Genomic DNA, 16,936 nt, shown 5'->3' with positions numbered 1-16,936 from the left:
CAGACGGGAGAATCGCCATCAGCAGTCATTCTCTGTGGATGGCTTAGCAAAACATAAAGCTATTTGAGCCTGCCAGGGAAGTCTCACCTCGAAGATATTGATGAAGTAGAACTGAATGCTTCTCTGCTGAGGTAGAATCTTTACGATCTGCACAGTCGCTGAACCGAGATGGAGAGTTATGCAGGGCCGATCCTAAGGGTCACATGCGCCTGGGTGCAGAAATATTTCTGGCGCCCCTACAAGGGCGTGGTCACCTTACTAACTCCTCCCCTTTCACAAATGTTTCTATGGCAACGATTCAAACACAGAAATGCTCCCCCTAAGGAGTTATCGTTACCCTGGGATCCTCCCACGAACTCTTAACAATAAACAAAATACAGGAAGAGAAGCAGAGTACTTTAATTGGACCTGGAGGGAGGTCTCTCTAATGGGCACAGAAAGGGCCTCTGTTAGAGAGTCTGTTTATAAAGAGCCCCCAAAAGAGATGGTCAGAGACTGCGGATATGGTACAAGAGATCAATGCAGCCTCACCAGTGCCCATCAAATGCAGCCTTACTAGTGCCCACCAATTGTAGTCTTACCAGTGCCCACCAAATGCAGCCTTACCAGTGGTCACCAATTGTAGCCTTCACCAGTGCCCACCAAATGCAGCCTTACCAGTGCCCACCAAATGCAGCCTTATTAGTGCCCACCAAATGCAGCCTTATTAGTGCCCAAAAATTGCAGCCTTATTAGTGCCCAAAAATTGCAGCCTTATTAGTGCCCAAAAAAAGCAGCCTTATTAGTGCCCAAAAAAAGCAGCCTTATTAGTGCCCAAAAAAAGCAGCCTTATTAGTGCCCACAAAATGCAGCCTTATTAGTGCCCACAAAATGCAGCCTTATTAGTGCCCACAAAATGCAGCCTTATTAGTCCCGAACAAATTGCTGAGCATTGGTAGGCTGCAGCCTACCAGTGCCCACCAATTCTAGCCTACCATTGCTCACCAATTGTAACCTACCAGTGCCCATCAAATGAAGCATACCAGTGCCCCCCACTCTGATCACACATGCCACTACCCTGATTACACCCCTGGATACCCCTCTACACACTGCAGAGAGGTGGAGCTGAGAGAGAGGGAGGTAGGGCAGAGAGAGAGGTGGGGCAGAGAGAGAGAGATAGGTGGGGCAGAGAGAGAGAGAGAGAGATAGGTGGGGCAGAGAGAGAGAGAGAGAGAGAGATAGGTGGGGCAGAGAGAGAGAGAGAGATAGGTGGGGCAGAGAGAGAGAGAGAGGTAGGTGGGGCAGAGAGAGAGAGAGAGATAGGTGGGGCAGAGAGAGAGAGATAGGTGGGGCAGAGAGAGAGAGATAGGTGGGGCAGAGAGAGAGAGATAGGTGGGGCAGAGAGAGAGAAAGATAGGTGGGGCAGAGAGAAAGATAGGTGGGGCAGAGAGAAAGATAGGTGGGGCAGAGAGAGAGAGAGAGAGAGAGATAGGTGGGGCAGAGAGAGAGAGAGAGAGAGAGATAGGTGGGGCAGAGAGAGATAGGTGGGGCAGAGAGAGATAGGTGGGGCAGAGAGAGATAGGTGGGGCAGAGAGAGATAGGTGGGGCAGAGAGATAGGTGGGGCAGAGAGAGAGAGAGAGATAGGTGGGGCAGAGAGAGAGAGAGATAGGTGGGGCAGAGAGAGAGAGATAGGTGAGGCAGAGAGAGAGAGATAGGTGGGGCAGAGAGAGAGAGAGAGAGAGATAGGTGGGGGCAGAGAGAGAGAGATAGGTGGGGGCAGAGAGAGAGAGATAGGTGGGGGCAGAGAGAGAGAGATAGGTGGGGGCAGAGAGAGAGAGATAGGTGGGGGCAGAGAGAGAGAGATAGGTGGGGCAGAAAGAGAGATAGGTGGGGCAGAAAGAGAGATAGGTGGGGCAGAGAGAGAGAGAGAGATAGGTGGGGCAGAGAGAGAGAGATAGGTGGGGCAGAGAGAGAGAGATAGGTGGGGCAGAGAGAGAGAGATAGGTGGGGCAGAGAGAGAGAGATAGGTGGGGCAGAGAGAGAGAGATAGGTGGGGCAGAGAGAGAGAGAGAGAGAGAGAGATAGGTGGGGCAGAGAGAGAGAGATAGGTGGGGCAGAGAGAGAGAGATAGGTGGGGCAGAGAGAGAGAGATAGGTGGGGCAGAGAGAGAGAGAGAGATAGGTGGGGCAGAGAGAGAGAGAGAGATAGGTGGGGCAGAGAGAGAGAGAGATAGGTGGGGCAGAGAGAGAGAGAGGTAGGTGGGGCAGAGAGAGAGAGAGAGAGGTAGGTGGGGCAGAGAGAGAGAGAGAGGTAGGTGGGGCAGAGAGAGAGAGGTAGGTGGGGCAGAGAGAGGTAGGTGGGGCAGAGAGAGGTAGGTGGGGCAGAGAGAGATAGGTGGGGCAGAGAGAGAGATAGGTGGGGCAGAGAGAGAGATAGGTGGGGCAGAGAGAGAGATAGGTGGGGCAGAGAGAGAGATAGGTGGGGCAGAGAGAGAGAGAGGTGGGGCAGAGAGAGAGAGAGGTGGGGCAGAGAGAGAGAGAGGTGGGGCAGAGAGAGAGATAGGTGGGGCAGAGAGAGAGATAGGTGGGGCAGAGAGAGAGATAGGTGGGGCAGAGAGAGAGAGAGGTGGGGCAGAGAGAGAGAGAGGTGGGGCAGAGAGAGAGAGAGAGATAGGTGGGGCAGAGAGAGAGAGAGATAGGTGGGGCAGAGAGAGAGAGAGATAGGTGGGGCAGAGAGAGAGAGATAGGTGGGGCAGAGAGAGAGAGAGATAGGTGGGGCAGAGAGAGAGAGAGATAGGTGGGGCAGAGAGAGAGAGAGATAGGTGGGGCAGAGAGAGAGAGCGGTAGGTGGGGCAGAGAGAGAGAGCGGTAGGTGAGGCAGAGAGACAGAGCGAGATGAGGCAGAGAGACAGAGCGAGATGAGGCAGAGAGACAGAGCGAGATGAGGCAGAGAGACAGAGCGAGATGAGGCAGAGAGACAGAGCGAGATGAGGCAGAGAGACAGAGCGAGATGAGGCAGAGAGACAGAGCGAGATGAGGCAGAGAGACAGAGAGGGGTGAGGCAGAGAGAGAGAGGGGTGAGGCAGAGAGAGGGGTGGGGCAGAGAGAGAGAGAGAGGGGTGGGGCAGAGAGAGAGAGAGGGGTGGGGCAGAGAGAGAGAGAGAGAGGGGTGGGGCAGAGAGAGAGAGAGAGAGGGGTGGGGCAGAGAGAGAGAGAGAGGGGTGGGGCAGAGAGAGAGAGAGAGGGGTGGGGCAGAGAGAGAGAGAGAGAGGTGGGGCAGAGAGAGAGAGAGAGGGGTGGGGCAGAGAGAGAGAGAGGTTGGGAAGAGAGAGAGAGAGGTGGGGCAGAGAGAGAGAGAGAGAGAGAGAGGTGGGGCAGAGAGAGAGAGAGAGGTGGGGCAGAGAGAGAGAGAGAGGTGGGGCAGAGAGAGAGAGAGAGGTGGGGCAGAGAGAGAGAGAGAGGTGGGGCAGAGAGAGCGAGAGAGAGGGGTGAGGCAGAGAGAGAGAGGGGTGGGGCAGAGAGAGAGAGGGGTGGGGCAGAGAGAGAGAGGGGTGGGGCAGAGAGAGAGAGGGGTGGGGCAGAGAGAGAGAGAGGTGGGGCAGAGAGAGAGAGGTGGGGCAGAGAGAGAGAGAGGTGGGGCAGAGAGAGAGAAGGTGAGGCAGAGAGAGAGAGAGAGAGGGGTGAGGCAGAGAGAGAGAGGGGTGGGGCAGAGAGAGAGAGGGGTGGGGCAGAGAGAGAGAGGGGTGGGGCAGAGAGAGAGAGGGGTGGGGCAGAGAGAGAGAGGGGTGGGGCAGAGAGAGAGAGAGGTGGGGCAGAGAGAGAGAGAGGTGGGGCAGAGAGAGAGAGAGGTGGGGCAGAGAGAGAGAGAGGTGGGGCAGAGAGAGAGAGAGGTGGGGCAGAGAGAGAGAGAGGTGGGGCAGAGAGAGAGAGAGGTGGGGCAGAGAGAGAGAAGGTGGGGCAGAGAGAGCGAGAGAGAGGGGTGAGGCAGAGAGAGAGAGGGGTGGGGCAGAGAGAGAGAGGGGTGGGGCAGAGAGAGAGAGGGGTGGGGCAGAGAGAGAGAGGGGTGGGGCAGAGAGAGAGAGGGGGTGGGGCAGAGAGAGAGAGGGGTGGGGCAGAGAGAGAGAGGGGTGGGGCAGAGAGAGAGAGGGGTGGGGCAGAGAGAGAGAGAGGTGGGGCAGAGAGAGAGAGGTGGGGCAGAGAGAGAGAGGTGGGGCAGAGAGAGAGGTGGGGCAGAGAGAGAGAGAGAGAGAGGTGGGGCAGAGAGAGAGAGAGAGGTGGGGCAGAGAGAGAGAGAGAGGTGGGGCAAAGAGAGAGAGAGAGGTGGGGCAGAGAGAGAGAGAGGTGGGGCAGAGAGAGAGAGAGGTGGGGCAGAGAGAGAGAGAGAGAGGTGGGGCAGAGAGAGAGAGAGAGAGAGGTGGGGCAGAGAGAGGCAGAGAGAGAGAGAGAGAGGTGGGGCAGAGAGAGAGAGAGAGAGAGGTGGGGCAGAGAGAGAGAGAGGTGGGGCAGAGAGAGAGAGAGAGATAGGTGGGGCAGAGAGAGAGAGATAGGTGGGGCAGAGAGAGAGAGATAGGTGGGGCAGAGAGAGAGAGATAGGTGGGGCAGAGAGAGAGAGATAGGTGGGGCAGAGAGAGAGAGATAGGTGGGGCAGAGAGAGAGAGAGAGATAGGTGGGGCAGAGAGAGAGATTGATGGGGCAGAGAGAGAGATTGATGGGGCAGAGAGAGAGATTGATGGGGCAGAGAGAGAGATAGGTGGGGCAGAGAGAGAGATTGATGGGGCAGAGAGAGAGATTGATGGGGCAGAGAGAGAGATTGATGGGGCAGAGAGAGAGATTGATGGGGCAGAGAGAGAGATTGATGGGGCAGAGAGAGAGAGAGAGATTGATGGGGCAGAGAGAGAGAGAGAGAGAGATTGATGGGGCAGAGAGAGAGAGAGAGAGATTGATGGGGCAGAGAGAGAGAGAGAGAGAGATTGATGGGGCAGAGAGAGAGAGAGAGAGAGATTGATGGGGCAGAGAGAGAGAGAGAGAGATTGATGGGGCAGAGAGAGAGAGAGAGATTGATGGGGCAGAGAGAGAGAGAGAGATTGATGGGGCAGAGAGAGAGAGAGAGAGATTGATGGGGCAGAGAGAGAGAGAGAGAGATTGATGGGGCAGAGAGAGAGAGAGAGATTGATGGGGCAGAGAGAGAGAGAGAGATTGATGGGACAGAGAGAGAGAGATTGATGGGGCAGAGAGAGAGAGATTGATGGGGCAGAGAGAGAGATTGATGGGGCAGAGAGAGAGATTGATGGGGCAGAGAGAGAGATTGGTGGGGCAGAGAGAGAGATTGGTGGGGCAGAGAGAGAGATAGGTGGGGCAGAGAGAGAGATAGGTGGGGCAGAGAGAGAGATAGGTGGGGCAGAGAGAGAGATAGGTGGGGCAGAGAGAGAGATAGGTGGGGCAGAGAGAGAGATAGGTGGGGCAGAGAGAGAGAGAGGTGGGGCAGAGAGAGAGAGGTGGGGCAGAGAGAGAGAGAGGTGGGGCAGAGAGAGAGAGAGGGAGGTGGGGCAGAGAGAGAGGGAGGTGGGGCAGAGAGAGAGGGGTGGGGCAGAGAGAGGTGGGGCAGAGAGAGAGAGAGAGGTGGGGCAGAGAGAGAGAGAGGTGGGGCAGAGAGAGAGATAGGTGGGGCAGAGAGAGAGAGAGGACGGCTGGGAGAGAGAGGGATAGGAAGATAGGTCTGTGTTCGTGTGTGATGTCAAGTACCTTCTTGTTCCGGGAGGTGCTCTGATGCTTCTTGCAGCAGCTCCCTGGCAGCTTGCGCGGCGCGCCTCCCACTCGTTCTCCTGCTGATGCTGGAGCCTGGAGGAGACATGTCCAGCGACATCACATCAGTGTCGCTGGATGCTTTGAAATCTCCCGCCCACACCCCTTCCCAGGCACAGATTGGCTGCACAAGGGGTTGTGGGCGGGCACAAGGGGGTACATGGGGAGGAGGTGAGGCGGACTTGACTAACCTCCTCTTCCCTTCGTGGAATACAGCAGGCGCCGGGGCAGGAGATGTAGCCACTGCTCCGGGCGGGTCACGGCGCCCTCACTGACATGCGCTCGTGACTTGACTAGCACGACACATGGATTGGCGCGTCACTCAGCAGCGCTATTTACCACCAGCAGCGCTGCGGCAGCCAACTCGTTGGCAACACACTCAGGACCAATGGTGCTCCTTTGGCGCCCCCTCCCCTGTGGCGCCTGGGTGCAGTGCACCCCGTCTCGGACCGGCCCTGGAGTTATGTATTATTCAGCTGCAAGACTCCATTCAACCTGCTCCAGGAACACCAGTTAGGTGTTGAAACGGCTAGACATTAAAATGATTGGGAAGACCATCTTTGTAGGTCTAACCCAGTGTTTCTCAACCTTTTTTCAGTCAAGGCACCCTTTAAAAACGATGGACAGTCTCAAGGTGCCTCATTCTAAAATGTAAAAGTTATTCTAATGCCGCGTACACACGATCGTTTTTCATGATGTGAAAAATTACAGTTTTTTTTTTTTTTTAATGTCATTAAAAACGATCGTGTGTAGGCTCCAGAGCCTTTTTCATGACGTGAAAAAGGCCATTAAAAATTTAGAACATGCTCCATTTTTTCGTGTCGTTTTTCACATCGTGAAAAACGGTCGTGTGTAGGCTTTAACAACGTGAAAAAAACGTGCATGCTCAGAAGCAAGTTGTGAGACCGGGATCGCTTGTTCTGGTAAAACTATCGTTCGTAATAGAGATAGTACATTCGTCACGCTGTAACAGACTGAAAAGCACGAAGACTGAAAAGCGCAAATCGTCTCTCACCAAACTTTTACTAACACAAAATCGGCAAAAGCAGCCCCAAGGGTGGCGCGATCTGAATGGAACTTCCCCTTTATAGTGCCGTAGTACGTCACCGCGCTTTGATAGAGCATTTTTTTTTTCACCATTGTGTGTATCCAAGGCCGGCTTGACAAGAATCACGTTGAAAAAAAACTTTGTTTTTTCAAGACCATTAAAAATGGTTGTGTGTGTGTGTGTGTGTGTGTGTGTGTGTGTGTGTGTGTGTGTGTGTGTGTATGCGGCATAATAGTTTTACATAATGAAGCAACACACACACGAACACACACACACACGAACACGAACACACACACACGAAACCAAATGTTAGAGGTGATTTATTCTTCCAAAGAAAATAAACTTTTGCAAAAGGTACTGACTAGTATTCCAATGTTTCTCTTCTACCTCATTCAGCAAATGTGACCCCAACACTGATGGAAAGGGGCAGGGGAGGGACAGACAAGGATGCTATGCAGGCGACTGACATCCTCCTTATTAACTGATGATGTCATTGGTCGTTAGGATGCCAACAGCAAGAAGGTTGTAATGCTGCACAATCAATACCTGTAGCTTTTTGTAACTAAGACAACCTTCATCTATACGCTGGCTTGTATACAATTTTTGGGGACTTTTTAGGCATTTTGCAAAGGCACCCCTGAAAAAACTTCAAGGCAGCCTGGTTGAAAAAGGCTGGTCTAACCTATGGGGATGGTAAGCCTCCTTGAGAGGCCAGAGTACACTAAAGTCTCCAAGGACCTGAATAGCCCATTTGTTTGGGAGAGGAGTTCGGTTTGGCTTTATTGTGGAGAGGGCCTGTAGGGTATTTCCGAACCGCCTTCCCCCTGAAGCACCACCTAGGCCCTTAGTTCTGAAGCTCTCTGTTTTATCATGGTTACGTGATTGTTTACATTTTTGGTGTTTTTTTGAGATGTGCAAAGAGACATCACACAGACACTTGTAGGTATAACAATTAATTACAGATAAATGTTGGCAAATATAACAAGAATACTTGGCTATAGATGTTTTTTTTGTCAGAGTCCCCTGTCTTTGTGGCATGGCACAATGTTTAAACCAGGTGCGTTCTCTCCCTGGTACAGGACTAACTACTTCAAATTTTGGCTGTGGTTTATATACAGGACTAGTGGGTAGCATTTGACCAATGGTAAGCTCTGAATAGCATTATTACCTTTTAAAAGAGAAGCCGGGTGTGACGTCATAACATCGCGCCCGGCCTCCAACAATCATAGAGACTCCAGCGACCATCTGGTCCGCCGGAAATCTCTATGATCATCATCCGGGGATGGCGGATCCGTTCTCTGACTCGCCGATCGCGGCGGAGAAGCACCAGAGGGCGGGGGGGGGATGGTCCCCTATCGCCACCCGTAAGAACGATCAAGCGGCGCAACAGCCGCTATGATTGTTCTTATGGTGTAGGAAATCACCGGCTGAAACCGGCAATATCTGAATGATACCTGTAGCTGCACCCATCATTCAGATATACCACCACAAAGCCCAGGACGTCATAGGACTTCCTCTGGGCACCAAGTGGTTAAAAACAATATGCAGCTGTGCAGTTATTTTTTACCTGGTGTTGCAAGAGAATTTGATGGGCACCCCAGGTGGCATAAGATTCGATAATCCATTTTTATTTCTCTTACAGGCCACCAGAAACACAGGGAAGAGCATTGCCAACAAGAACATTGCAAACCCCACTGCAACGCTTTTAGCCAGCTGCATGATGTTGGACCATCTCAAGTATGAAGTCATTCACTAATAACTTTGGCTGGAACACCTCTTGCAAGCTATAATCATATCACTGTGTCCTGTCAGGGGGTAACAGTGTTCTTACTTTCTAGTCTGCTTATGTCTTTTTAACTTTTGTTTTGGCAGGCTGCACAGTTACGCAGAGTCTATTCGTAAAGCTGTTATGGGCAGTATGAATGAGCACCGGGTAAGTTTACCAGCCATGCTTGGTGGCTTGCTTCATGTCTATTTAGCGATAGCTGGGATTGGTCTGGACAGGGGATCTTGTTGCTACAAAATTAACACCAATTAACTCTCGCTTGTTGTCAGTCATCACTTGGACCTGTTAAACTTAACTTGAGCCAAAATGTGTTTAATGGCCGGTTGACACTGGATTGACATACGCTTCGACCTCGAGAGCACAAGTTGCACGATATGTCAAAAAGAATGGTTGCCTATGAGAGCCGTCTTAAGGCTCCATTCACACCTGAGCGACAAAACGCCCGACGCCGGACGCTTCTGTCGCTCGAGGGGAGAATTCCCATTGCTGTCTATGGAGATGGTTCACATCTCATAGACGCCGAACGCCTGTCGCCTGAAAAAAAGTCCCGGACCCTTTTTTTCAGGCGACATAGGCGTTTTCCCATTGACAGCAATGGGAAGACTTTGAGGAAAAAAAAAAAAAAAGTGAATGTTTTGTACTCGCGGCAAAATACGCCGCTACACGCGAACGCGGCTGTCGCTCAGATGTGAATGCAGCCTTACTGGTTCGGAGCAGTGTGAACCCGGCCTTTGTGGGGAGCATGTCTGTGACTTGATTAACAAAATTCTCTTATTTTATCTCCCAAATTCAGCATAACAAGACCACAATAGAAATATTGTCTGATGTTTCAACTCTTCCCCATTATAGTAAAATACTGTGCAGTATTGTAGAATACCAAATATTGGATGTGATTTTCAGGGTTTTATTGGACCGTAACACACTTCCTGTCTTATGGTGGCTACATTAACTCCTCCACTGCATCTGTGGAGGAACAACATAGCCATCCCTGGAAAAGCAGTACATTTTAAGGCAGTGGCAGCAATAATTTTTCTCCTTTTGGGATAAAGATTTTGCATAGATAATAGCTGATGATTGTAAGCACCCGGAAGTCATAGGCTTATTAGGAGGAAGATATTCAGAAGAAGAACGTATTGTAGAAATTTGGACTGCAAAGCCATGCAACAGTCTCAGCACAGGACTGCAGTGTGAAATTGACCCGGTTTCTCAGACTCAGTGTTAAATAGTTTGTCTCAACCCATTTACTATCAGCTTTGTTGGTACAGCAGGGAGCGTTATTGAAAGTTTAAAAACGCTTACTGGCTGGATCACTAAGTAATACAAATAAGTTATTGGGGACTCGGAAAAACAGACTACTGCATGTATGCAATTTTTTTACTTTGGCTATAGTTACTCACCTCGTTATCACGATTTTCACCTCCCGCGGGAGTGGGCGTTCCCAAGCGCTGCCTGTGATTGACAGGCTTCCAAACGGCGCATACTGCGCGTCACAGGTTGCCGACAGAACCCGAACGTCGGTGCGCAGGCGCCATATAGAGCCGCACCGACGTTCGGGTTTTTTCGGCAACCTGTAATGCGCAGTATGCGCCGTTTGGAAGCCTGTCAATCACAGGCAGCGCTTGGGAACGCCCACTCCCGCGGGATTGCCGTGAGGTGAAAATCGTGATAACGAGGTATGTGCTGAGAAAAAAAAAAAAACACTGGCATTCTGACGGTAGGATGGCTTGACTCCAATGTGATGTCAGAAATGTTGTTTGAGGGTGAACCTCCACTTTAAGCAAATACTGACAAACACATTTTATATCTCATTTGAATGTTAAAGAATATGTTACTTCAACATTTAATATTCCTGATGTTTCTGTAGTAGTGTGTACTAGTATGAAAAAGTATCCTGGTCTCCTTGCATTGCTTCCTTTTGTGTGAAATACCTGGTGTTTTTGCCAGTTCCCCTGCTCTCCTATTTCAAACTGACAACGCTAGGCATGAGAGCATATCCATCCCAGCATTGTCAACTTTTTGGCTGTGCTGGAAGACCAGTCTGCCTGTCCTCCCAATACTTTATTTTTTTTAACTGAACTAGGTAAATTGCATACCCACACACACAAACACACACACACACCCTTCCCTTTACTGTAATCTAAGGGTAGGTTCAAAGCTGTGAATGCACCTGTCAATAATATTTGAGAGCCCCAGTTGGGGCTTCCAGTTCTTAGCCAGAGGAGGCATCCCCATTGAAAGCAATAAGTGGCTGCCGGCTCTCGCAGCTAGTTTCACCACTCACATGTAATTGCTCCTGCACCGATCAAATGCAATGGCTCTTTCAGCGATCACATGCAAGTTGTTGGCCCTGGATGCAGGCTCAACTGTGGTTGAGGCTGGAGTGAACAGTAACTAAATGTAGGTTGGGAAAACGTTTTCATTTTTTTTTTGTTTGGTCACTGGGCTCCTACAAGCAATTGGTGGGAACTAATTGGGCCATCTTGTTGGTGGAGTTATTGGAACACTGCATGATAGCGGTGGCAGAATAAGGATGTCTGAGTGGTCAAAAGGTAACAGGGTTTTAAAATGAGACCTCAGGTGACTAGTTATGAAGGCTGTGCAACTGATGTAGATACAGAAAGCTTTGAGGTAGTTAACTAGTATATAGTTGGAACTTGGAAGTAAACTGTACTGAACCGCAGTACCTTTAGCTAACAGAGGAGGAAATTGGCGAAGGCTGGTATATGGAGGCAGGAGGGTTGTACATATTTTCTGGAGAAGAGTGACATGTCTATTACATGATTAACAAATTTGCTTTGAATCTAGGAGCTAGCTTAAAAAAGTTAGGAGCCAGTTTTTTTAACTGACAAAACCCCTTCTTTTATGTTACATAGTTACATAGTTAGTCAGGTTGAAAAAAGACACAAGTCCATCCAGTTCAACCACAAAAAATAAAAAAACAAAATAAAAAACACAGTAAAATCCTATACACCCAACTCCATACCCACAGTTGATCCAGAGGAAGGCAAACAACCCCAGCAGAGCATGATCCAATTTGCTACAGCAGGGGAAAAAATTCCTTCCTGATCCCCCGAGAGGCAATCGGATTTACCCCGGATCAACTTTACCTACAAATCTTAGTACTCAGTTATATTATGTACATTTAGGAAAGAATCCAGGCCCTTCTTAAAGCAATCTACTGAGCTGTGAAGGAAAAGAAGATGCGCTAATTAAATAAACCAATAAATGTGTTATGAAAATTCAATGAATCAACCTCAAATTTCTAATTAAAATGATAATAAATTGTATAATGGTGGGATAGAAGTGAATATATATACAATAATAAATATATAAAAAGTGCCCAAATAAATAAATGAATAAGACTCCTACTGAAGGAGATCAAAACAAATTATTGTGCACAAACAGTCCAAATAATAGTGAAAAGAATTTTGCAGGGTAAGTCCATAGGTCTGTGTAGACTTCCTCCTCCACCAAGGAATGGAAAACAAAACACCGCAAACAAGTGCTCATGGATGGCACCTTACCGCAAAAAGTTGATCTCCTTGATCTCAGTGAAGAGTGAAATTTCACTCTTCACTGAGGACACACACAGCTGTTGAGATTGCCTGCTGTGTCTTACTTTATACTTGGGATATTCACCATACTCAGGAGCGCATCATCTCCAGCGGTCATCCATGGGTCTTCATTGTTGGATGGAATGCATAATGGCTGGATGCTGGATCTGCTGATATCAACATAAGAGGATTTTGATGTTATACAAACCTATGCTTATTGCGATCTCCTTTTGATTAAGGAGATCAACTTTTTGCGGTAAGGTGCCATCCATGAGCACTTGTTTGCGGTGTTTTGTTTTCCATTCCTTGGTGGAGGAGGAAGTCTACACAGACCTATGGACTTACCCTGCAAAATTCTTTTCACTATTATTTGGACTGTTTGTGCACAATAATTTGTTTTGATCTCCTTCAGTAGGAGTCTTATTCATTTATTTATTTGGGCACTTTTTATATATTTATTATTGTGTATATATATTCACTTCTATCCCACCATTATACAATTTATTATCATTTTAATTAGAAATTTGAGGTTGATTCATTGAATTTTCATAACACATTTATTGGTTTATTTAATTAGCGCATCTTCTTTTCCTTCACATACTCTTGAATACTGGGGTTGCCCCCCAAGATTTTTTAGATTGCAGCTTTTTATACACTTTTGAGATTTATATATCTTAAATTTTTTTATTAATATAGTTTTTTTGGCGCGAATATTCACTCTTCACAAATCTACTGAGCTGGCCAGAACCACCTCTGGAGGGAGTCTGTTCCACATTTTCACAGCTCTTACTGTGAAGAAACCTTTCCGTATTTGGAGATGAAATCTCTTTTCCTCTAGACGTAAAGAGTGCCCCCTTGTCCTCAGTGTTGACCGTAAAGTGAATAACTCAACACCAAGTTCACTGTATGGACCTCTTATATATTTGTACATGTTGATCATATCCCCCCTTATTCTCCTCTTCTCAAGAGTGAATAAATTTAGTTCTTCTAATCTTTCCTCATAGCTGAGCTCCTCCATGCCTCTTATCAGTTTGGTTGCCCTTCTCTGCACTTTCTCCAGTTCTCCGATGTCCTTTTTGAGAACTGGTGCCCAAAACTGAACTGCATATTCCAGATGAGGTCTTACTAATGATTTGAACAGGGGCAAAATGATATCTCTCTCTCTGGAGTCCATACCTCTCTTAATACAAGAAAGGACTTTGCTCGCTTTGGAAACCGCAGCTTGGCATTGCATGCCATTATTGAGCTTATGATCAACTAAAACCCCCAGATCCTTCTCCACTACAGATCCCCCCAGTTGTACTCCCCCTAGTATGTATGATGCATGCATATTCTTAGCCCCCAAGTGCATAACTTTACATTTATCTACATTAAACCTCATCTGCCACTTAGTCGCCCAATTAGACAGAGCATTGAGGTCGGCTTGTAAATTGGAGACATCCTGCAAGAGAAGCTGGCTGAAGGGGCATGACCAAAAAAGGTCTGCTGATCGGCATCCAATCAGCGCACTCGGCCAATGGCAGGGAGCGCTGACCGGTGTGTTCTGGCGGGGGGGGTGGTCCCCCTGTCAGAACACAATAGCTCAGCAGGGAGATTGCTGCACTAACATTGGCAGCCGCATTGACACTGCAGATTGAACCTTTCCCAGCATCACAATCTCTTGGTCCTCCCCAGGCATCAGAGCTCAGGTACTACTTTCCTCTCTGCAGCAGACACGGAGCACACCTTTGTAGAGATGGGGTGGTGCTTGCGGTAATAAGCTCTCCCCCTCCCTTGGTCCCCTGGCCCTGGATGGCATTGACGGTGGCTCTGCTACCAGCGCCTTCCCTCCGCTACCTTTTGTGCCCAACCTCCGCCACACTACTGGAGCAGAGCACTTGAAATCTTGGAAAACCACCAACTCTGGAGCACCCTCATTCCTGGGTCGGACAACTGCCTCCCACAGCCTGCTCTAGCAATACCCCGGGGATGGGCAGTGGCTGCAGCGTTGCAGATGAATCCCCTGATGGTGCGCCCCGCAGCCCGTCCTGTGATGGCAGCTGTGGCATTTGTCACTGACAAAAGCCCAGGCGCCAGGATGCAGTTTATAGTCACCATGGCAACCTGGCACCTGGGATTTGTCGAGCCCTGCTGTACTACCTGTAAAAGCCTTTCTTATGTAGGCAACAGCCCTGAGACTACTGTTGTGATGTTGACAGATTCAGACCTGTCACTCAAGTGACACTGTCATATTCTCCTAAGGGAATATTTCTCCCCACTTCTTACTTGCCAGCTACATAAAAGATTAATGTAGGCAGCTGAAGGGAGGATGTCAGGATGTTCAGGTAGGAGAATGAGTTTATATAGTTGTGGAGAGTGGTTGGGGCTCACAGCCCAAAAGCGGCATCCTCTTGCCATCTTACATCCACGTGATAACATTTAGTGAATGTTTGGACTGATGACCAAGTTGCGGCCTTGACAATCAAAGTCATATAGGCTTGGTGATACACCGCCCATGAAAGCACTCACTGCTATGGTAGAGTGCGCTCTAACTTGAAAAGGCGGAGCCCTTCTTTTCAAACCATAAGCCCGAATTATAACCTGCAAATCCACTTTGAAAAAGTTGATTTCAACGCTGCCTGCCCTTTTCTGGGCCTTTCTGGCAGCACAAATAAAGCATCAGTTTGACATATCTGAGCTGTCACCTTCAGATAGAGCCTGACAGCTCTCACTACTTTGAGAGAATGTAAAAAATTTTTCCTCTGGAGAACAAGGATCTGTAAAAAAGGAAGGCAGGGAGACATTTTGGTTCAAGTGAAAACTGGACACTACCTTGGCAGAAAGTTTGGTTGACGACGCAACACCACCTTATACTTATGAATAATTAAGTATGGCACTTTACACGAGAAAGCTGACAATTCTGATTCTCTCCTTGCTGACGTTACTGCAACCAAAAAAAACAACTTCCTTGTCAAAAGGATCAAGGGAATATGGCGCATCGGCTCAAAGGGCCGTCTTTGTAATGCAGATAAAATTAGATTCAAATCCCAACTGGCAGAATTATACAAGTTACCCCTTGTATAAAGGCCTGGATCATAGAATGTGAAGCAAGCGACCTTTGAAAGAATACTGACAAGGCCGAGATACCCCTAACTGTAGGAAGGCAAGAATTCTTCCTATAACATACTTCCGAGGATGCCATCCTTTGGTTTCACACCAGGAAACATGGGCCCTCCAGACCCTATAATAAATGGTTCTGGAAGCTGGCTTCCTTGCATTAATCAGGGTATTTCCTACTGAGCCTGAAAGCCTCTGATTCTTTAAAATGTGGGCTTCAATAGCCACACCGTTAAATTTAGCGACTATAAGGCAGGGTGGAACACTGGTCCTTTCAAAAGCCAGTCAGGACAGAAGAGTCCACAGATTCCCTACTGCCAACTTTACGATCTCTGCATACCAGAATATTCTGGGCCATGCCGGGGCTACTAGTATTTACCAGCTTCCGTTCCTCCTTGATCCTGCGTAGAAGCCGCGGCAGCAACTGGGGGGGGGGGGGGATGCATAAATCGGTGAAAACTGAGCTGTCATCCGGCAGGTGGAACAGTCTCCTTCTGAAGGAGAGACTCCTCAAAGGGGTGCCTCACAGCAAGCATTCTCGGAAGCAGAAAGGGCACTTTGGTAAAATAAGAGGGAGAAGGGAACGCTTTTGTCATGCAAGACGGCTTATGGGTGCCAAAGGGGAACCGGCCCTCTGCTGCAGCCACTGCTGCATCCCCCATCTTGAAAGGTTCCCGCACAGATGTAATTGCAACAACCAGCGCCTTTTTGTGCACCAACCATAAATCACTCTTGATATATAGACACACCCCTCCCCCTCTTCTACCTTCCCTGTTCCTCCGATACAAGGACTGTCCCTCCATAACAAGTCTTTTATAGTTTTATGGAACATTAATCTGGTACTCTCTGTACTTCAAGGGCCATGCTTTGAGTCCTCCTGAGGAGTACCTTCGATGACAGAGATTTTGGATTTTCTTATTGAATGCATGTTGGCCTGAGGAGTGTTTTAGCTGGTGGCTTTGACCTGTCAAAGGGCAAGGTTATACAACCTAGACTGTTCTTTCAATTCAATTGCTCATTGTATCATGGCAGTTGGTTCATCTTTGGCCTCTCAACATTAGGCATCTGCTTTGTAAGGGCACAACACAGCTACCTGGTCCTCTGCCCATGTGTTCATCTAGTTCAATTATGTGGATGGCACTGCATCAAGGATACCAATTTTGGACACAAGACACCACCGGTGTGATTTGGTCCCGCCAAGATGCTTGAGGGTTTTCATACTGATGTAAATAATTTTTCCCATTATTATTTTTTTTTTTTTTTGGGTGGGGTGGCTGCTTTTCAAGGTCCCAAAGATGGTTTCTCCAACACTAGGAGATACATTAGATTTTTTTACTATTTGCCATTAATAAAAATAATAGTTCACTGGAGGGCATAAATCCTTGCCCATCATGTTGATTTTCTTTTTTAAATCGGATAGTTTTTATTGAAAACAAACACAAAAAGCACAACATTATTATTATTATTTTTTTTGCATAAAACACGTCCAGTAGAACTAGAGAGGACAATGAGGCAGCAATACACGATAATTGTACAGACCCATATGCTATATGTTTCTTGTATAATGCATGGAAAATCGCATTCAGCAGCAAATATGACAGCATAGATACTAAGCTATGGGTTTGATTCCTGAGTCATATGCGTACCCCAGGTGTCCTCCAATTATTACTC

General features: G+C 48.4%; 1 protein-coding gene across 3 annotated transcripts in view; it reads left to right on the top strand.

The window, feature by feature from the left end:
* IDH3G (isocitrate dehydrogenase (NAD(+)) 3 non-catalytic subunit gamma) overlaps nucleotides 1–16,936 on the top strand; it is a 48,186-nt gene that overhangs the window by 27,879 nt on the left and 3,371 nt on the right. For all 3 annotated transcript variants that reach the window (XM_040323030.1, XM_040323029.1, XM_040323031.1), the window contains exons 11-12: nucleotides 8,472–8,566; nucleotides 8,702–8,762. In XM_040323030.1, the coding sequence (XP_040178964.1) occupies nucleotides 8,472–8,566; nucleotides 8,702–8,762 (156 nt within the window). The remainder of the gene's footprint in view (nucleotides 1–8,471; nucleotides 8,567–8,701; nucleotides 8,763–16,936) is intronic.

Source organism: Rana temporaria, chromosome 9 (assembly GCF_905171775.1).
Source record: "Rana temporaria chromosome 9, aRanTem1.1, whole genome shotgun sequence".
NCBI lineage: Eukaryota > Metazoa > Chordata > Amphibia > Anura > Ranidae > Rana > Rana temporaria.
The sequence above is the reverse complement of the archived record's forward strand: the minus strand, read 5'-3'. Positions and strand labels throughout refer to the sequence as shown.